The sequence below is a fragment of the Brachyhypopomus gauderio genome, unplaced genomic scaffold, assembly GCF_052324685.1.
Source record: "Brachyhypopomus gauderio isolate BG-103 unplaced genomic scaffold, BGAUD_0.2 sc63, whole genome shotgun sequence".
NCBI classification, from domain to species: Eukaryota; Metazoa; Chordata; class Actinopteri; order Gymnotiformes; family Hypopomidae; genus Brachyhypopomus; species Brachyhypopomus gauderio.
In genome coordinates, this window is record NW_027506884.1 from 1,459,068 (window position 1) to 1,481,228 (window position 22,161).

A 22,161-nucleotide genomic window follows, 5' to 3' on the forward strand; every position below is an offset into this window, starting at 1 on the left:
TCGCGTCTGTCCCTCGCGTCTGTCCCTCGCGTATGCCCCTCACGTCTGTCCCTCGTGTCTGCCCCTCACGTCTGCCCCTCACGTCTGCCTCTCACGTCGCTGTTGACTCTGGATCGATTTGTTTACATAGTTGGTGAACTGCTGTGGTGCTTTACTGTGGGGGGAGCTGGTGAATGGTTTTAATGGTTTTAATGGTTTTAGTGGTTTTAAAGCTTTTTTTTGTGAACAGTTCCCATACAAATGGTGTCTGCTGGAAACGGCAATAGTGCAGTGTGTAGCATGGCTGGATCCTCACAGTGAATGACCAGGGGTTACGCTTAGACGGCTCATTAAAAATGCTTCACCTTTGCACTTATTACTTTGGGTCTTTTCTGCAGTAGTCTGTGATACTTTAATGGGGAGGATGTCGTCCTCTCGTTGATAAACTGTGTGACTCACCTGCTGTGGCAGTGTGAAGTTACAAAGCGCTATACTGATGCTCATAGTCTTGTTTGTGTGTGTGTGTGTGTGTGTGTGTGTGTGTGTGTATGTGTGTGTGTGTGTGTGTGTCACTGTGGAGCAGTAAGAAAGGCAGACATACAGACAGACAGATGAAACTAAAAGTGGTCACATGGGACCTGCTACTATGGCCTTCCTCAGCTGTCCCGCTGACAGTCTGCCTAGAGAAACCCCCCCCCAGTCCCTCGTCCCCCCAGTCCCTCGTCCCCCCCCACAGTCCCTCGTCCCCCCCCCCCGTCCCTCGTCCCCCCAGTCCCTCGTCCCCCACAGTCCCTCGTCCCCCCCCAGTCCCTCGTCCCCCCCAGTCCCTCGTCCCCCCCCGTCCCTCGTCCCCCCCCACAGTCCCTCGTCCCCCCGTCCCTCGTCCCCCCCAGTCACTCGTCCCCCCCCAGTCCCTCGTCCCCACAGTCCCTCGTCCCCCCCAGTCCCTCGTCCCCCCCAAGTCCCCTCGTCCCCCCCGTCCCTCGTCCCCCCCAGTCACTCGTCCCCCCCCAGTCCCTCGTCCCCACAGTCCCTCGTCCCCCCCAGTCCCTCGTCCCCCCCAGTCCCTCGTCCCCCCCGTCCCTCGTCCCCCCCACAGTCCCTCGTCCCGCCCACAGTCCCTCGTCCCCCCCCGTCCCTCGTCCCCCCAGTCCCTCGTCCCCCACAGTCCCTCGTCCCCCCCAGTACCCTCGTCCCCCCCAGTCCCTCGTCCCCCCCGTCCCTCGTCCCCCCCACAGTCCCTCGTCCCCCCCCCGTCCCTCGTCCCCCCAGTCCCTCGTCCCCCCCAGTCACTCGTCCCCCCCCAGTCCCTCGTCCCCCCAGTCCCTCGTCCCCCCCGTCCCTCGTCCCCCCACAGTCCCTCGTCCCCCCCCAGTCCCTCGTCCCCCCAGTCCCTCGTCCCCCCCAGTCCCTCGTCCCCCCCACAGTCCCTCGTCCCTCGCCCCCCCCCGTCCCTCGTCCCCCCCACAGTCCCTCGTCCCCCCCCCGTCCCTCGTCCCCCCCAGTCCCTCGTCCCCCCCAGTCACTCGTCCCCCCCCAGTCCCTCGTCCCCCCCAGTCCCTCGTCCCCCCCGTCCCTCGTCCCCCCACAGTCCCTCGTCCCCCCCCCAGTCCCTCGTCCCCCCCAGTCCCTCGTCCCCCCCCAGTCCCTCGTCCCCCCCACAGTCCCTCGTCCCTCGCCCCCCCCGTCCCTCGTCCCCCCCACAGTCCCTCGTCCCCCTGTCCCTCGTCCCCCCCAGTCACTCGTCCCCCCACAGTCACTCGTCCCCCCACAGTCCCTCGTCCCCCCACAGTCCCTCGTCCCCACAGTCCCTCGTCCCCCCCAGTCCCTCGTCCCCCCCCGTCCCTCGTCCCCCCACAGTCACTCGTCCCCCCACAGTCCCTCGTCCCCACAGTCCCTCGTCCCACCCCAGTCCCTCGTCCCCCCCGTCCCTCGTCCCCCCACAGTCCCTCGTCCCCCCACAGTCCCTCGTCCCCCCCGTCCCTCGTCCCCCCCGTCCCTCGTCCCCCCCACAGTCCCTCGTCCCCACAGTCCCTCGTCCCCCCCAGTCCCTCGTCCCCCCAGTCCCTCGTCCCCCCACAGTCCCTCGTCCCCCCCCAGTCCCTCGTCCCCCCCCGTCCCTCGTCCCCCCCCAGTCCCTCGTCCCTTTCTCCACCTGCTGCTTCATCTCAGGATATTTTTTTTGTTTGTTTGTTAGTTTTTTGTCCCTGATAAACACACAGAACAAGCCGAGGTCCAAACGCAGAGCCTGTTTCATTAAAACCACATATCTCTGTTCTGCCATTTTGTTGATCCCATTTCCACCAGGACTCACGTCGCCTGGTTCTCTTAAGAAGCGGGGAAATTCGATTTCAGCGCTCTGTCCGGCCAGACGAGGTCTACTCGCATGCCGTTCACACCACCACCCACTGCCCATGCTGGCAGGTGTGAGACCAGGTGAGAGTTCAGAGCCCCTAAACACCCCCCCCTCACCCCTCCCCTCCCCCACACCCCCGCCTGCCCCTCGGGGTCGTCCTCAGAGGTCGCCTTTGGCTGCTGGAAGAGGTGAGGCCGTGTTTTGCGGTAGCTGTGGTGGGTCTGTGCGGTCGGGCCGGGTCGGGTCGGGGGCGTGCGGCTGTGTTTGGGAGCTCTATTACCTCACCCACTTCTGGGTTCCTCCCTCACCCTCTTCCTGTTCTCTTTTTTGTTTTGTTTTGTTTTAAACGAAGGCTGGTCTGTCTGTCTGTCTGTCTGTGGTCAGGTGCTTTCTGCTCTCGGTGGTGGACTCTGTCTCTATCTGGTATGGGGTGCAGTTCTATACTTTGGACTCATTCAGGTCTTTACATGTAAAATGCGTTGAGGTTCTCAAAGCTCCACTAATGATGTTTAAAGCCATTTATTTCTTTTAGTCTGAGTGATCTGATGGCCTTCACAGGGAAACCGGTTTCTTTTGTAGCTCATTCAAAAAATAGGAAGTTACTGTCCCTAATTATTGTGTGGACCAATCTGGAATGCTGGTGTGTTTCAGACAACTTCAAGCGTTTATATCATTTGGCACTTGCATTAAGAATGTTCTGGAAAAACAACTGTCAACCCAATCCATCAAACACCTAATCCATCAAACACCTAATCCATCAAACACTAACCAAATGTATGCATCAGTGAAAGTAACCCACAGAAAAAGACCTGTATGATTGTAAACCAGTGATTCACTGGTGTCAGAGTGCATCTGTATATGAGGTGTGCACCATTGCTGTGAGAGGGAAAACGCAAAGTATCAAGTGTTTAATAATCTGTTTACCATGGTTATCAAAAAACATCCAGACATTATGTGATTATTAAGCATGAAACAGATGTAATAAATATCTACATTTCTTTAATAGATATCTACATTTTTTTTAATAGATATCTACATTTCTTTAATAGATATCTACATTTCTTTTTAATAGATATCTACATCTCTTTAATAGATATCTACATTTCTTTAATAGTTATCTACATTTCTTTAATAGATATCTACATTTCTTTAATAGTTATCTACATCTCTTTAATAGATATCTACATTTCTTTAATAGTTATCTACATTTCTTTAATAGATATCTAAATTTCTTTAATAGTTATCTACATCTCTTTAATAGATAGCTACATTTCTTTAATAGATATCTACATTTCTTTAATAGTTATCTGCATTTCTTTAATAGATATCTACATTTCTTTAATAGTTATCTACATCTCTTTAATAGATATCTACATTTCTTTAATAGATATCTACATTTCTTTAATAGTTATCTACATCTCTTTAATAGATATCTACATCTCTTTAATAGATAGCTACATTTCTTTAATAGATATCTACATTTCTTTAATAGTTATCTGCATTTCTTTAATAGATATCTACATTTCTTTAATAGTTATCTACATCTCTTTAATAGATATCTACATTTCTTTAATAGATATCTACATTTCTTTAATAGATATCTACATTTCTTTAATAGTTATCTACATCTCTTTAATAGATATCTACATTTCTTTAATAGATATCTACATTTCTTTAATAGATATCTACATTTCTTTAATAGATATCTACATTTCTTTAATAGATATCTACATTTCTTTAATAGTTATCTACATCTCTTTAATAGATATCTACATTTCTTTAATAGATATCTACATTTCTTTAATAGATATCTACATCTCTTTAATAGATATCTACATTTCTTTAATAGATATCTACATTTCTTTAATAGATATCTACATCTCTTTAATAGTTATCTACATTTCTTTAATAGATGTCTACATTTCTTTTGGTTACCAAGATCTTTAATGATTGTGAAAATAAAATCTGTGACAGTTGGGACAGCAGAATCCTTCTTGTGAGGGCAAACCTACAGAATACAGGCAGCTGGGTCCACTCCGCCCGGCCCGGTCCACTCCGCCCGGCCCGGTCCACTCCGCCCGGCCCACCAGCGCCAGCAGTGGATTTGAGTAACACAGCAGTGTTTTTTTTCTTCAACAACAGTGGAGTAGATTTGCACACACACTGGATTTACACTGAAAACCCGCTAATCTGCTCCGTGATGGGGGCACCAGGCATTCTGTCTCCATCACCTCTGCGTCCTCCGAGCCTCCCGCTGTGTCCGCACGCAGGTGGACCCACCGATCCGTGTCCCTGCCCTGCCCGTCACGCGGACCGACCCTCGTCGCGTGTTTGGGGCCGCCCCCGCACCGGAGGCTCTGCCCTGGCCAGCGCCCCGACCTCTGACCCGCTCCCTAAAGGGATTAAAGGATGGAGAAAGGAAGGTGGTGAGGGGAGGGGGGGGGGGGGGGGGTGGAGGGGGGGTGGGGGGTGGGGGGGGGGGTGTGGAGGGGGGTGGGCGGAGCCGGCCGGCAGGGAGATGCGAGGCGAGCTTTGGCCGCAAGCGTGGTGCCCTCGTCTGGGGGAGCGGGGGGTGTTTGGCAGGCCTGCGTGGGCAGCTGGAGCGTCTGCTGGGCGGGGGGAAGGAGGCTGGCACGTCGGGAGAGGGCGAGGGTTCACCCAGCCGCCCCGCCCCCCTGCCTGTCAATCAAGATGAAGGGAGAGCCACCGGTAAAGCTGCAGTGCGTAGGCTGTGCGTTTGGCCACGCCTCCCCAGAGGGGCGTTTGTAGGTGTCCCAGGCTTCTGTGGAAGGAGGACGACGTCTCTGTAGGATGTTTGAACGGCAAATTGTGTGACCCATGGTGAGGAATGTTCACTGGTTTAGACAGTGAAACACTAGTTCTGGCCTTTGTGTGTGTGTGTGTGTGTGTGTGTGTGTGTGTGTGTGTGTGTGTGTGTGTGTGTGTGTGTGTGGTAGGGGTGTGTACACGTGCATACATACTACCACCAACATCACCTGTGAGCTCCTATTGCTTTCACACACACACACCGTTGGTGTCTCCACTAGTCAGCTCCCGTTCTGAGGGGGCCGTGGTGCCGGTCACGGGGGGCCCGTAGTGCAGTGGTGGGTGGATGTAGGCGTGGGCCTAACGCCAGCCTCTCGCTGTCTGTCTCTCCGCAGGGAGCCCCCGCGCGTCCGCCTCCTCACTGCATTTCCCCTCCCCCTCCATCATCCAGCAGTCCAGCCCCTACTTCACCCACCCCACCATCCGGTACCACCACCATCCCGGGCAGGACCCGCTCAAGGAGTTTGTGCAGTTCGTGTGTGCCGACGGATCGGGCCAGGCAGGTGGCCAGGTAAGCCCCTCCCCCCCACCCCACCCACCCCCGCACACCCGGCTTGCACGTGAAGCGAGAGGCCCAGCGCTCACACACACACACACACACACACACACACACATACACGCGCACACACACACACACATGCCCGCTACAAACGCCGCTCTCATTTCTCAGATCACGCAGAAGAATCAGCAGAAAGACAACAGAGCAGAATTTCACATTTCACATTTAATTTGAGGAAAGACGAGCTTTACAAGACTTTGCAACATCGTCTATACACAAATGACCTTTCCTCCGAGGGAGGTTCAGTTCCAGGTCAGGGGTCTCACTTCCCTATCGGTTTCCTGTTTCTTTACTATCTTTTGTGATTTAACTCAGGAAGGGATTGTTAATTAGACGGAGAGGGGAAAGAAACAAAGGACACAATTTACATAGAACCTTTTTCGTTAAAAGGAAGAGATTGTTAAAACTAATGTTTAAAAAGCAAGTATTTGTACGAAGTCATTGTACAGTAGGTAACCAATATGGCAAAGAAGTTTGCAAATGAAAATGACTAACCCTTGTGCATAAATGTGACCTCACATAAAAAGGTGGGCGTCTACACTCCGATATTAATTTACCAACATTCCTGTAATTCACTGATTTTTCTGAGTTTTTGTGCAAATCGCGTTTCTTTCAAAATATCGGAATGCAGACTCCTGCCTCCTTTACAAACAGCCGAACTATTTTTCATTGTCTGTGATCATCAGTATGTCTCCTCCCTATTGAACATGTATTGGACACATTTTTTTTCCATAATGGTAGTGACTTTAAAAGGTGTTGAATTTTCATACCTCAGCCCTCTTTCACAGCATAATTGCTTTCTTCATACATCACCATGTGTTTATGCTTGATGAAAGAGCAGATTGTTATTGAGAAATGACAAGGTTAGTCTTTTAATAACGCTTCGAGAGGTTTCTGTCTTGTCTTCTCGTTGAAAGCGTGGGGGCTTTTGTCTGGCATTCGTGCAGAGTGAAATGAAAAGACAAACCTTTGGCTTGAACACCGTCCTGTTGTTCTCTGCCATGTGCTCTTAGCACTTTAAAGGGTGTTTTTCTTTCTTTCTCATGCTTCTCTCTGCTCACCTGTTCAGTGAAACCCCATCTGCACCACGACCACGACATACACACTCAGCGCGTCCACCGCGGCACACACACACACACACACACTCCTCCCCCCGTGTTGCCGCTTTTGCCATCGGTGTTGCTGTGGTGAAAGTAGCCCTTGTCTTTGCCCTTTTCAGTTGAGTTTGTTCCTGTGAACCCGGCCATGCGCGCTGTCCTCTTGTGTTCCCACCATTGTTCAAAAGTCCTCCATCTCGACTTGTCCAGCTCCTTCACTGCTCCAGTCTCTGTGCCCGTGGTGAATCTCTGACTTGGACACACACCCACACACACTCACACGAGCCTCCATGACCAAACCAGACACACATTCACCATTCTTTTGGTTGTCCCCCCCCCCCCCCCCCCCCTTTCAACACCCCACCACCTTCAGCCTCCGCCTGCTCCCCCCCTCCCCCCCCCCGCTGCGTCTGTCCTCGGAGCGAGCCGGCGTGGTGTTGCCGTTGTGCGGGGTGTAAGGGCGGCGTCACTCCTCACCCTGTCTGTGTCGTCTGCAGCATAACGGGAGCGGCCAGAACAAAATGCCCGGCTCCTTCTTACTTCCTCCGCCCCCCCCAGTGGCGCGTCCAGTGCCCCTCCCAATGCCCGACTCTAAACCCAGCAGCACTCCCCTCGATGGCGGACTCACCTCGCCCGCATCTCCGTGTAAGTGACCCCACCCTTTCCCCCGCCCATCTCACCAATCCCTAATCGGGACCGACCCATCGATGAACCCCTACTGGCCGTGACCAGGCCTCACCTGACCTATGGTAAGCCTGGCGGTCACCCCAAGCACGACCTCTCTGTTCATTTCAAATCTTCCTGTGGGCCCATTCCATCTAGTTGGCACCTCGTAAGCTAGCCTCTCATGCTCTTACCCTCCCCGGGGGTTATAATTATCTCAGGGTTGCTAAAGCCGTGCTCCCCATCCTAGAAGGGCCCCAGGTCTTATCGCTAGCACCTACGGCCACCTTACGCCTTTACGCTCATCCCCAGTGGCTAGAATCAGTCGAGCCCAACGAATGAAAGTCCGGATTGCCGTGGCAGCACTCCACCAATTCTTTGGATTCCTTTTTGTTCTCTGTATAGTTACCCCAGTACAACCCCCCCCCCCCCCCCACCACCCCACCCCCCCAGTTGCCCTTTGGTGCACCCCCCCCCCCCTTTTTTAGCCACCGGTGACACTCATAGTCACTATAGCCAGTTGACTTCCTGTCATGAACAGCCACAAGGAAACTCAATGAAGGGTACAAATTTAGGGCAGTAAATGTGGACTCGAATCACCTTCTTCATTTACCTTCACGCTGCCACATCGAACACACAGATCAGGGGTGTTCAACCAATCAAACCCACGCATCACACTTTCTTTGCTTTTACGTTGACTTGCTTTGAGTTCCGTTTGGTTCAGTTCTAGCTCGCTGTGTCGGGATCGTGGAGTTGTGGCGGGCCACTCCGGTGCTGTTTCAGGATCAGCGGTGACGCTTGTAGATCCCGCACCATTTTTGATCCATCTTAAAAGGTCAACTGGTCTGGGATCAGTTCCGTGGGGCTGTTAAGAAGGAGGTGGTTTGGGGCAAGTTGGCACGGGCATCACCTGGCTCTCCCAGCACAGAGGGGGCAATGAACGGAGCTTCTTTATGTTATTGTGTTTCTTACTTTATTCCATTTGATTTCGATTCTAGTTTTGCTGTCGTCAACGTCTTAAAGTCTGTCATCTGTTTACATCTAACTGACTCTGGGGGGGAAAAAACAACTTCTGATTTACAGACATGTAGTTACATACATCCAACCCTGTTAATATCCTTAAACCTCTTTGCAGTCCTAAAATTACATCCCACTGGGACATGTGATGTCAACACTGTCTTACCCCACAGTTCTGTTTGTTAACTGAGGGTGGTGCAGTCTTTTTCTTCCTCCATGAGGTAAATAGCAACGGTCCATTTACAGAGAGACTGTATCTCTGTCATTTGTCAGCTTGAAAATTTGACTCTTAGTTTCAGGACATCCCGTGGTATGTACCTTTGAATAACTTCACATGACTTGGTCCGGATGTAGATTCTGTGAGGCAACTGTTCATACCCTTATCATGTGAGCTTTTAGCTCAAAATAACCTTTTAATTCTCCTAGCTGACCTGGAGGTTAGAAATAGCATGCTAGCCAATAAACAACATACCTTTTCAACTATATCTCTCTTTATATCTTATATCTCTCTCTTTTAACCTTTGACTATCAGTTAAGCAGGCTAGGGTAAACACTGTGTCCTGTACTGAACTGGTGAATATTTGCCTCATTCATTTATCTGAGATGCCTGTTCACCTTTTTGCCATGGAGTCCATCACCTTTAAAACTGCCCTAAATTTGATACTGATCTTCAACACTTTCCTACTGAAACGTCCTTGAGCGCTAAATGAGTAGGGGCTTTTATTTTAGATCAAATGTTGCAAAATGTGTTGTCATCAGGATAAATACACTATTTTTCTCACTTATGCAGTAAAGAATCAGGTAAAGTAGCAGAAACAAAGGCTGTAACAGGAGATTTTCCTTTTTTATGAAGTCCTGTGAAAGACTTTTTGTCTGTCAAAGGAAAAATCACGTTGTGGCCACCTACTGATGCTATGAATCAATCAATCAAATTTTATTTATATAGCGCTTTTTACAACAGTTGTTGTCACAAAGCAGCTTTACAAGTGCCGAGTCCTAGCCCCCAGTGAGCAAGCCAAGGGCGACAGTGGCAAGGAAAAACTCCCTAGTTTTTGCATGAGGAAGAAACCTTGAGAGGAACCAAGACTCAGGGGGGGAACCCATCCTCCTCTGGCCGACACCGGTCACCATGCTACTGAGGAACTATGCTGTAAGCTTAATAACATTAGCTGGGAATGGGCTTTTGGAGGTCTGTTGACAACGTGGTGCTGTGGTGAGATGGTGAGATGTTTTGGTGTGCTGACTGGTCTCTTCTCTTCCCAGCATACTCCACGCCAGGCTCCACAGCTCCCAACAGGTTTGTCAGCATCGGACCACGGGACAGCAACTTTCTAAACACCCCCCAGCAGACGCAGGTCAGTAGTATAACGCTTAAGCGTCGCTCCCTCTCTCTCCCTTCAAGGAGAGTTTCCCTCTTAACGCCACCCAAGCGAATCGACACTCCTCATCCACACACACGAGTGGCACTGTACACATATCTTAGTTTCCAGAGACTGTTTTGAAAGTTTCGTAAACCTCTTCCAGCACTTTACACTCATTCCCGTAGTCTCCGTGCGGTCTCTCCGGTGTGGGTCTCACTCGTGCGGTCTCTCCGGTGTGGGTCTCACTCGTGCGGTCTCTCCGGTGTGGGTCTCACTCGTGCGGTCTCTCTGGTGTCTGCTCCCTCCCCCTCGCGCCCCCCCCCCCCCCCCCTCCTGCGGACCCTCAGTTTGTTTCTCCGGCCCGAGTGCAGTGTACCCGCTGCCTTTTCCTCATTAGTGCCCCAACCACACAGGCCCCGGGTGCATGGCCCGCCCGCCCGCCCGCCCGCCCGTTTGAAGGCCTGTGTCCCCTGCTGTCCTGCCCCTGCTGTCCTGCCCCTGCGGTACGATGGCTGGCCAGTCTGTCCGTCCCGTTAGCTCATTCGCCCCTCTGGGCCCTGCGTTCAGCTATTTCTACCCCTGCATACGTTTTCTTTTGCTTTTCTCTTTTGTTTTTTCTTTTTTTACTCTGACGCCGCCTCACTCTGTTCCCGCCAAACTTCACTCTGTTCCCTCGTTTCCTTCAGTCCTTTAAAAAAAAAAAAGATACTCACTAAACGTTGACTCGCGCTGTCCCTGAACGCCCGTGTCCAGATGATCTCGAAGGCGGTCTAAACCCAACGAACACGTGAGTGAGTGACGATCTTATCTGTATACAGAGGCCCCGTTTAAAACTGGACTTCATGCAACCATCTTAGCTCCAGATATGTTTCAGTTCGAGTGGCGAAAAGAAGGCTTGAGGGGCCACCTGGTGGCCGAGAGAGAGACGTGCACTCCGGCCCTTATAGAGGCAAAGGACGGAGGGAATGTTAAAAAGGAGCGAGGGTGAGAGTTTCAGCACAGGGCTGCAAACTGAGAAGTCACGTCCCAACTGTCTCGTTGCCCTCAGCAACCAGACATGATGTCATAGCTAGTCGAACTTGAACTTGAAGGGGGGGGGGGGGGGGGGGTCAAAGTAGAAGGGGGGGGGGGGGGGGGGGGGGCTAAGAAAGAGGGTGCTAACTACTGCCAAGGATTACAGAGCGCCAGAGCAGGGAGAGGGAGGAGCACAGAAGGGAAGGAGTTCTCCGTCTAGCTGCTGCCCTCGAGCCGGGGGGGGGGTTATTTGGGGTGGGGGGAGGGAGGGGGTGTTGTTTGTTTGACCCGCAAAAGTCAACCAAAACAAAAGCCGCTCCCCTGGATGCAAAGTGTTTCCAAGATTTGACTTCCAGAATGTTCTCCTGGGCCCGGCAGAGTCAGACCAGGGCCGGCTTCTGCTCCTTTTTCCATGCTGGGCTAGAGAAACCGACTGCTCAGGCAGGTCCAGCGTTCAGACTGGCTCTCCCGCTGCTCCTGCCATGCCCGGTCCACCCCCACACACAGGCCTGGTGGCCAACCAGTCCCCTCTCGCAGGCCCGAAGGCTTGGCTTGGACCATCCAAGCACACAAGCCCACAGGCTCTTGGGCCTGTCCCACCCCTGCACACAGGCCCAAGGTCCCGGTCTGCCTTCTCACACAGATCCGAGGGCCATGCGCACAGACCCAGAAGTCACCGACCACACCAGGCTGCCTACAGATTTCTCAGAGGTAGCTCTGGGTTGCTTAGCCTCCTAACACATCTAACAATGTGGCTCAAATGTCCCCTTTCATTATTTGACATAATAGCTCCAGGTCCTGGTTAATAGTTGTGGTGTGCAGATAAATCGGCACGATAATGATTTGTGGCGAAATGTTCAGAGCTCTCAGGACCCCTATAGGAGGGCAGGGCCAGGGTGGGGAGAGAGACCCCAGCAAGGCCAGCAGGTCTAGTGTGCCACCTAGTGGACAAACTGAGAAGCTCACGATTAAATAGTCAGAGTGGCCCTGTTGCGGTCTCCAGAGTGTGTTTCCTCAGGGGTGCTGTGTGCTGTGTCTCAGCTAAACCTGACTATGTTTTCTTATTTTGTTTTGACAGTCTTGGTTCCTCTGACACAACCTTCCTGCCAACAAGCATTTAAAATCCCATCACAACAATCTGGAATCTTAAAACAGGAGAAAAAAAAAATCACACCTGAAAATGCACTCCGACCCTCTCGTCCCAAAAGAGCAACGAAGGAAACCAGGAAATCTTGGCATATTATTTGGGATTTCACAGTTTTGTGTAGTCAGCCTTCACAACAATGAGCCCCTCCCTCCGTTTTGAACAAAAACAAGAGGATCACATGACCAGGTGAAGGAGGACATGGAGTCAACTCTCAAAAAACCATGGAAACAACATCAGCAAAAAAGAACAAAAAAATAAAAAACGAAAAAACAAAACAGCAACACAAAAGAGCAAAACCTGAAGAGGAAAAGCAAAATCTGTTACTTAGGAACAAGGATTTATTGTGCAATGGCTGGGGACATCAACAATGGTGAGGTTTTAGGGAAAAAAGTGGTTTTAGAAACTAATGGGACATCAAAATACTGAGACGCTAGACATACTCACTACCAGCATAGAGTTGAACCGAAAGATAGCTATAATTCCCCATTCTGACAGCATCTGTAGTCAGAACCCAGAAGAGAGCTCGATCTCTGTGGGCCCAGTCATTTAACAGCCCACCTAACGACATTTACTAATTGAATGAAACCAAGTAAAATAAAACCTAAAGTATTGCACTACAAAAAGGCAGAAAAGAAAACACTAGTCTTGCGTGCACTATTGAAAATATGACAGGTGGAGGGAGGAATTTTGCACAGAATCTATTCTAGTAACACGGAAGAGTGGACGTGACACTAAAGCTAGCCAGACATCAGTCCACAGTCACGGAGGACATTCTCTTTAGAGGGCCGTGTGAGGACACAAACGCATCATTGCCCCAATGTCACGATCTGGACAGAAACTACCTATGGAGACAGTCCAATCAAAAAGAGTCAAATTCAGACTTTCTGTTCGCCCTTAGTGCCAATTGAACACCGACAATACTCCTTTTGGGTGAATGCCAACCCCAAAAACACACACACACACACACACACACACACACACACACACACACACACGTACATTCACTGCCATGTCTCTGAGCTGCTGCTTTAAAATCATCACACTGGGGAAAAATGACAGAATGTCAGAAGCGATTATTTGTGTCTTGTTTTTCCCCGCGTAACATTCCAGATCAGAAATGCTTACTATGCCTTACCGCTGCACGCGAGACCTTCTAAGACAGCATTTTGTATGAAGCTTATCGTGTCATTATTATAATGAGGCGTACAGAAAGCCCCAGCAAACAGCTGGCAGAGACAGCCCAGAAACCCCTTCTCCTCTTAGTCTTGGGTTCACTGTTTACCCTCCCAGATGGCCATGTTCCAAGAACACAAAGCCACGCTGCGGAGCAAAAGAATGTTGGACATATCGTAGCTGCGCTCAGAGGGGGGGCGGGGTGCCTGGTGGCCATTTTGAATGCAAATTGTTCGTCTGCTGTGATGTGATCGAATCCCTTTCAGTAAAACGACACGTTTAACCAGTTTGAAAATTTGACAATGTTTAGGAATGGCTGACAGCTCAGAGCTAGGCCCCAGAAACACACACATGAACACACACACCTTCCACCGATTGATTATAAAGGGAAGCTTTGGTTTTTAATAGGGCAATCTTAATCAGCCATTAGACATCCATTCTGAAATTGCCATAATTCACTTTGACTAAAAAAAAAACACAGATTTCATCAACAATGTAATTCCAATCAATAACCTCACAAAATAACTGGACTGCCTCACCCTGTATCTCACTGCAGGGAATCACTGTTACCAGAAGGTGACCATGTCGTCAGTTTGGTAGAGAACTAGCATTGCTAAATGAGAATTATGATGGCCATGGTCTTTGCTTTTCTAATCAATGGAAGTGCCTCTGTATTCCCATTATGCAATTTGTTAAACATGAATTCAGGTTATTTTCTCACATATAAGCTATAGAGGAGGGAGAAATGTTTATGCCTGGAGCAAAACAAATGACAGCTCACTATTTACAGACATCTTTATATATACAGGAGATATCCATATATATTTATATATACATTTTTTTGTTTGCGTAATAAGCTCAGTGGCAGTCTAGTTATTTTATGAAGTATGAGTCATAACTCATCATAACAAATTAGTCATTTGTTCAGAAGTACCAGACCCAGTACCCAGTTCCACACTCACCACAAGAACAGTCCATAGAATAAACAGCTATAGAAACCACGTTTCTATAGGAACCAGTATCAGTAGTGTTGAGGAGAAAGATGCGGCTTTTGATTCTTTTGTGTTTGGATGGGAAGTATTTGTAATTGAAAATAATGTATGTTGATTGAGCCATGTGCAATGCATTGGGTAGAAAATCCTGTTTGTCTGTTAGATTGTTAGAAGGTGTTAGTGAAGAGTTGAGAGAAACCTTCTATTATCATTTCAAGTCCAAATGGTCCGGGACTCTAAACTACAGGGCGGAGAGAGAAAAAAAGGCTTGTAAGTTTTGGGAATTGTTTTTGTAATCTTTCCTCTTTTTTTTTTTGTTTTGCTTTTGTAATGTTTATTTGTAGTGATTTGTTCTCAAAACTTGGGAGGGCTGAAGACACACGTGGCTGATGAATATATATCACTAAATGAAACTGGTGCTTCTTACGGCATAAAGTACATTCAAACTCTATTATACATAAATAACAAAAAAGTGTTATCATAAAGCAAATTTTAGAAAAAACGTGCATTACTCTATTTCTTGTTTAGTATTTACTAGGGGGAGGGGTTCATTTTAGTCGAGGTTGTGACAAAAGGCATTTTTCTCCCAACCTTTTACCTTAAAGGGGAAAAGAAAGTCATAAGAAACCTTGGAAGACCAATTTGTTTTCCACTGCCTAAAGTGTAAAATTGAATAGAAAACATTGCGCTATGTTTCTCCACTTGAAAGGCACCTTTAATCTTCATCGGCCAGACACCGATTCCCAGGCAGTTCTGTTGAACACATTGTCCCACTCAGAGCTGGCACTTTGTTGGCTTTTGTACATAGAATTTTTAAAACACCTCCAAATGAAATGACAAGATCTTCCCTTTCCTTGGGAGATGCTTCAAACCAGCTCAAATGCCCTCGAAACCTGCAGATACAACACAAACATGAGAGGAAACCGTGTGAGTATGTGGAGATGTGACGTGAACTCTTTATTGGTAGCTATAGTTGATTTAGACTCCCATCTCATACCAAGCACTGGTAGAAAGAAATCCGAACAATATTTTGATAGCTGGAGCTGAAAATGTTTTGAGTTACAAAGTGAACCCCACCCCCTGCCCAACCAACACCCCCTATCCTTCCAATTCCCAGTGTAAATGACTCTAAATATTTGTTTCGTGACGTAGTGTTAGACTCAGAGCATCTTTAAGGTTGTCCCTAAAAAGTGCCTTTTGTTCACAGACTCCATCTTGTAACCCCGAGTGCCCGTCTCAGAAAAGCCCCCCCCTTCAACACGCTCCTATACTCTCTTCCTTTGAGCTCTTCAAAGCAGTATATATAGTACTAAAGGAAATTGGTGTGACTTAGTTCCTCTTTTTATTGTTGATAATTAAGAAAATTGAAAAAAAAAAGACCAAAAAAAAAAAGTCCTTTCTGTCTTGCTTTAACTTCCTGTCCTCGTCTCCTGCCTCTCTTGGACACTGGAGTAGTCTGTAGTTGCATAACCATCTCCTGCTCCCTACCCCATTTTCACCGAATGGAGGGGTTTTTAAAAAAAAAGAAAAAAAAAAAAAACAAAAAAAAGCAAGAACTTTTGTCTGAGCAGAATGCAGTTAGCTCACATGTTATTCTTGTCTGTATGCTTCACATTGTATACCATACCGATCTCTTCAGCTTCTCCATTCAACAGTTAATGTAAGTGAACAAGTTACGCCAGTGGGCTCTGGTGGGATGTCCAATCAAAGGGTGCATGAGGGGCGACTGGTTTCAGCACGGAGCGGCGCATGGTGTGCAATGAGCTGGAGGAAGAAACTGGCATAGGAACATAGCAAAGTCCTCTGATGCATGATGGGAGAGAATCTGGCTGCTGGGATGGAATAGCTTTGTAACTCTTGTTTTGACTGTATTTATTTTATTTTTTCTACCAAATTTTGTTTTTGTCTTAAATTTTCTTTTTTTTTTTGGTCAATATTGCATATTTAGGCAGCAAAGATGTCGCGAATGTTTGTAGATGATGCACCTTTTAGTGGTTGTACAAGACCAGCTATTTAAACACTTAGGGGAAAATAGCAGATGTAAGTAAAGCACCTTATAACAGAGTGGGTCCAGCCAAGAACGAGACAGACTCAGAACTAAAAGAATCTGGAAACCCCAACCAAAATCTCAGCGTAATCTACAATTATGAGTCAAGCCCTCAGACCAAAGTGACGTGGTCCTGGAACGCAGAACCTGGACCGCAGTGACAATTAAGACGCCTTCAAAAGCCACCAGCAAAAGCTCAACTCAGGCTTTAGTAGAGCAGCCTGCCTGTTTCCCAAATAAATATGCAAACATTTCCTTTTCCTGAGCACGTGAACCCAGCAGTAGTATCGGCCATGATGATGAGAGGTCAGAGTATTTGAGCCATCGGTCTGAGGAGAGAGCCCTGGCCCACCATGGCACTGGCCTTCCGGCTTGCAACCTTTTTGTTTATTTGTTTGTTTGTTTGTTTTCCTCTTGGGCTTGTTTGTGTTTGAGTGTGTAGGGCATTGTGATGCGTTTAGAGCAGATCTCCCAGCAGCCTTTGCCCCGTTCTCCAGTTTCCTCACTGACCCTAAAGCAGCTGCCCTCTTTCTAGACACGCCCTCCAGAGCTCATGGTGAAATGCATGTGTTAATTACAATTTCTTTTCCATAATAAGAAAAACAGTTTGAAAAGAGCACCTTTAACTGATTGAATAAAAGGATGTTCTTGACTGTAAAACAAAACGTGTGATTATTTTGACTCTGAACTGCTACTCTTACATTACATTGACATTTTGGCATTTCACAGACTTAAAAAAGTGCTTTATCAGCTTCTCAGAGAATGTATCCTCGCGAGAATAGTAGGTTTGTAAGAAACCTAGAAATTATTATTTTCTATCCTGCTGATGATCCTGTATGTAGCTATGTCGATGTCTAGAGTAAAACATGGAATTTTGGTATTAACTAAAGTGTTGGCAACGTTAAAAGGAAAAAGAAAAGAAATCTTCTTTTCTTGGAAACTATTTAGAGTGCATTAAATAGTGTTATAATACCAAAACTATTTATATCAACTAAATGCTTTCAACTAAAACCTCTTCGTGTGGAAAGGCCATAGTGTGCGTGGTGATGAGGAGCAAGTCTTCCTCCTGGTTGCCCACGGCTACTACAGATGGCTCTCCCTTTTTTAAATGCAACATGCTTTAACAAGATTGGAAATTTCAGAAAACAAATATGATCGTCTGAATTAACATTTAGTCCATCAAAAGTTATAATTGTTCACACCTGTCTGTTGCGATGAAAACTATTTACATTCATTTAGAGAACTTTCCAATTGCAGTAATCACATTAAAATAATGGTAACAAAATTAACTGTTGCTATTTATTGCTAATTGTTGCTAACTGTTTACAATTGTCATTAAAGCAATGAAAGCTATCTGCACAAAAGTAGGCAGTCGTTTCCAATCACAATAATTCATACAGACGCTACATATTAAGTGCTTCAGCATTTAAACAGCCACGGAGCATGTCAGCATATGGTGCGGGTACTAATCTGATATTCGCACCGACTGGACGGTTCACACACACTGCTGTTCATGGATGATAGATGTTGCCATGGTCACAACACTCCCAGTCCACCAGTTCGGAGCGCTGGAACCAGAGTGTGATCTCTTTCTGGGCCACTTCTGTGGAGTCAGAGGCGTGCACCACATTCCTGCAACAGAGACATCACACACCCACATATCATCAGCTGTCACATGTACGCTGCCAGCCAAAGGTTTGAGGACGTGTGCTTGTAAATGTTATAAACCATTGTGTATACACTTTATAAACATGGCTGTAAGTACCTCATGTTCATTCTTATAAAGAGTGTTTTAATTTAAAAAAAAATTATTTTGCACAGTGTAATTACATCATCCACTAAACCAAGTGTAATCCATTCTGAAGCTCATTTCAGCTAAAGCCCTTGTCTGTATTTTATAACATAGTAGTTTTCTGTTCATGAAGTTTTAGAAACAAACATGCCAATCATTCTGACATGTCAGCTTTATAACATTAGGCTGTTGGCAGCAAGAACATATACAAGAACATATACAGGCATGTGCGTGTGTGTGTGTGTGTGTGTGTGTGTGTGTGTGTGTGCGTGTACATACCTGCCGACATGAACACTGAAGTCTCCTCTCAGAGTACCAGGTGCAGCCGCAGCCGGGTTGGTGTCCCCCACAAGCATCCGTGTAGACTTCACCACATTGTGCCCCTCCCACACCTGCAGATGGATTCATTAGTGCAGTCACACACACAGTATTGCACTGGCCATTGTCTTTGTGGCAGGACAGTTAATAACCAGTATTGTCCAGGTAGAAAAGGACAACTCTTGAAAGATATGCCCAACCACCAGACACAGTTCCAGGTTAAAAAACTGGATCAATAATAAGACTGCACTTCATTATGCAGGATCCAGATGTCAGAAGCCTGGACCAGGTCTGGGTCATCAGTACACTGCAAGCTACGGTGATGTCGGCTGCTGTGATGATGTTGGCTGCTGAGAGCTTTCAGCTTGAACCTCACCATGGCCACCACAGGACCAGAGGTCATGTAGCGCAGAAGGCTGGGGTAGAAAGGTTTCTTCTGTAGAGCAACGTAGTGCTGGGCCAGTAACTCCTCAGACACCTGCAACATGCAGCAGATGATGGATCACCTCCCAAAACATGCAAACGGCACCATTATGACGAAGCAACTCTAGTCCAGCCCCCTTCCTATCACGTAACTATGACAGCGAGAGGGGGAGTGCACTCACCTGCACCATCTTCAGCCCGACCAATTGGAAGCCTCGCTGCTCCAAGCGTTTAATGATCTGACCAACCAGACGCCTCTGAACTCCATCTGGCTTTACAGCGACCAAAGTCCTCTCTTTTACACCAGGAATATCTGTTTATACATTTTATATTTTGGGTCACGAGTAAAATATTGACGCACATGAACACAGCATGTTTGACTTTGTGATATATAAGACCAATGACGTGTAAAAGACGTCATTGGTCCGGAATCAATATTTCTTGTCAAAATTTGCATTTGTTGGTTGGATATTAGCGCCCTCCTCTGACTAAATATGAAAATTAAAAATTATTTGCCTTGTAACCATATTGTTAATGTTGATTAAAGGTTAGTAAGAAGTGGCATTAAGCATTCCCAGCAGGTATTTTCTACTTCAATCCACAATAGCTCTGTAATCTGTATTCCTTAACTCAAAGCCGGCTATCCCCGTGTGCTGGAGGAGTCTGGGTTGCTTAATGAACAAAAACATTTTTAAAGGGGCAGGTCAGCTAGCAAACTATACTTTGCTCAGCAATACCTACTGTCAAATTATCACTCATGTGTGTGTGGACAGGTGCTCAATCGTGTATTGTTTGTTTAAGGCCAGTCTGAAAAACATGGCTCTGAAAACATGTGCATCTGATCTCTAGAGTCAATCCTGGAGCCCTGCTCAGAAAGAGCACACCACACTCCCACACAAACATGCTGGGACACAAATGATTTTGTGTATAGAGTAAATCAAACATCCAGCACTGTGACACAATAAAGAAGGAAGTGTGTACGTAACGTTTCTCATATGCCGTTTTAAAGTGAGAGTTGTCCTGGGTACTGACTCATATTTGATGTAGATTAAGAAGCAATGAAGGAGATCCCCCCATCACAGGAGGGAGATCCCATCACAGGTGGGAGATCCCCCCATCACAGGAGGGAGATCCCATCACAGGAGGGAGATCCCCCCATCACAGGTGGGAGATCCCCCCATCACAGGTTTGGCTTCGGGCACTTTTGGCAATCATCTTGCAAGGCAAGAAAGATCCAGCACATTAGTGCTAATGCAAACCACATCACTGCATTACTTTGATGCACCTAACAAAATGTTAACGATATTGGAATTTATTCATTTATATTCAAGTTCTAACTTCCATTTCCATCCGCTTATCCGGGTCTGGGTCACGGGGGCAGTAGCCTAAGCAAAGAGGCCCAGGTCTCCCTCTCCTCAGCCACCTCTTCTAGCTCTTCTGGGGGGATACCAAGGCGTTCCCAGGACAGCCAAGAGATATAATCTCTCCAGCGTATAATGGGTCTTCCCTGGGGTCTCCTCCCAGTTGGACATGTTTGGAGCACCACCACATCCGGACCAGATTCCTGAACCACCTCAACTGTCTGAGTTCTAACTTACACCAGTCAGTAAATAAAATTGGCCTTGTCTCTCCCCCACCAGTACCATATAAATTCCATTGAATGCATTCTTCCCGTTGGAAGGACTGTGCTATAGTATAATACAGAACCCAAACAGAACCCATCACACATGTCCACTGTCTCTGAACACACGCGCGTGAAAACACGTGAAAACACTACCGCACAATAATATAATTAACTCATTTTATCAACAAACCACGCGGCTCACACTAAGGAACCAATAGACAGCCACTATTAAACTTAAAATAATACAAATGACCCAAAAGTAACATTTGAGTAAAAAAAGATGTAAGAGTTACTATACAGTTGTAATGTGAGTAAAGGTTCAGTCGTAATTCTTGTAGTCGTGCAGGCGTTTACAGGTCCACATGATGTTGAGTTTGAGTTCCTCAAATAGATGAGTATCTAAACACGTACACTTCACACACGTTACTTTAAACACAACATAAAATAAAACGACTCCGACCTGCACCTACACACACACACACACACACACACACACACACACACACACTCACAACACCCACGTGACGTGCCGCACACCTGAGGAAGCGCTGTGGCTCCGCGCGCGTCCGTGCAGCCAAGTCCGCTGGGCGCACGAGAGCGTCCGCGAGCTGCTCGCGCGCAGTCCAGAAAAGAGAAAACGGCCCACGAAACACTGCGGAACCGCTACCATAGTTACCTAAACTGCTGTGGGGAAAGAGAAATACACGTAAACCGCACAATACAAACTCCTCAAAGTGCGAGTTAAGCACAAAACCTCCAGTGTTACGGGCCACACAGACGTCAACACACTAACAAATGTACTTTTAATACCTCAGAGACCCGCTGAGACTGATCAATGCGCAGTGGCTACACACACACACGGTCATTCACCTGACGGGTCAAATTCAGAGAATAACAGCGGACAAGTTTAAATAAATGACACGAGAACGCAAAAACAACAACAAAATTAATAACTATTCTCCTTAACAGTGTACGTCTTATAAAAATATGGATCTCTAAGGAATAGTAAAAAATTGTTTCTACGACGTAGATTAATATCGTTAAAGTATGGTCGGTTTTTCTGTTTTGTTTTTTGCTTCGGTAATTTCTTTTACTACATAACTTACGAGGATCTCTAGTTAAATGGGCTTTCAGTTGAAGCCTTCTTAAGGACTAGATGCTTCTCCCTAGTTGCTAAGCATAATTACTTTTAATGGGGTTTCCTGTTTTAGAGAGCACAGAAAATGTAAACGAGTCCTTTAACCAAGTACCGAGAAACACACAATCAGTGTTTAGGATGAGCCAAGGTCCCCAAACAAACATTACCCTTGATCACAGGACAAGTGCACAAGGCGTATGTGCAGACGTGAGCGCAGCAATGATCTAAATAAACAAACAAATGGATAAAGTTTATAATAATAATAATAAATCCAATGTATTTTCATTTATATTCTTAGAATGTAGGCTATAGATGTTCTTCCTCTCTTGGTGAATCTCTTGCGGCTTTCACGAGGCGATACCCCCAATCTGTGAACGGCACCGTGTTTCTGACGCTGCAGGGTCACTCTGGGGTCGCGGGCCTTTAAACAGAGGCCCCAGGGGAACATTAATTTCCTTTGGGATCAATACAGTTTATTCAATTCAAACATCAATTATTTTCAGTTATAAATGTTAAGGGGAAAATGTTACCCATATTTCCTCCTTGACATGGTGGCCTTATTAATTCGAAACCTAGCATGCTGATCTCAGATCAGAATTTTGCACAAAGAAATGTACAATGAATCACGAGTTTCA

The 22,161-nt window shown here is 47.3% G+C and overlaps 2 protein-coding genes across 5 annotated transcripts; one reads left to right on the forward strand and one right to left on the reverse strand.

Annotated features, from left to right (window-relative positions):
• The first annotated feature begins 2,231 nt into the window (after window positions 1–2,231).
• Window positions 2,232–15,757, forward strand: LOC143489552 (nuclear factor 1 X-type-like). The gene is made up of 5 exons (XM_076988660.1): window positions 2,232–2,415; window positions 5,497–5,672; window positions 7,315–7,462; window positions 9,761–9,852; window positions 11,951–15,757. The coding sequence occupies exons 1-5, from the start codon at window positions 2,394–2,396 to the stop codon at window positions 11,963–11,965; spliced, it is 453 nt and encodes a 150-aa protein (XP_076844775.1). The 5' UTR covers window positions 2,232–2,393; the 3' UTR covers window positions 11,966–15,757.
• Window positions 14,422–21,883, reverse strand: nme4 (NME/NM23 nucleoside diphosphate kinase 4). 4 transcript variants are annotated; one of them, XM_076988656.1, is made up of 7 exons: window positions 21,694–21,883; window positions 21,199–21,258; window positions 20,926–21,069; window positions 18,947–19,077; window positions 18,718–18,819; window positions 18,303–18,415; window positions 14,422–17,863 (listed from the first exon to the last, which is right to left on the reverse strand). In XM_076988656.1, exons 3-7 carry the CDS (start codon window positions 21,056–21,058, stop codon window positions 17,743–17,745), a joined length of 600 nt encoding a protein of 199 aa, XP_076844771.1. In that variant the 5' UTR covers window positions 21,059–21,069; window positions 21,199–21,258; window positions 21,694–21,883; the 3' UTR covers window positions 14,422–17,742. The 4 variants fall into 4 exon arrangements, with proteins under 4 accessions (XP_076844771.1, XP_076844770.1, XP_076844772.1 ...); XM_076988655.1 differs by having other exon boundaries at window positions 20,926–21,072; XM_076988657.1 differs by lacking the exon at window positions 21,694–21,883 and having other exon boundaries at window positions 20,926–21,072; window positions 21,199–21,271.
• Between the last annotated feature and the right edge of the window lie 278 nt (window positions 21,884–22,161).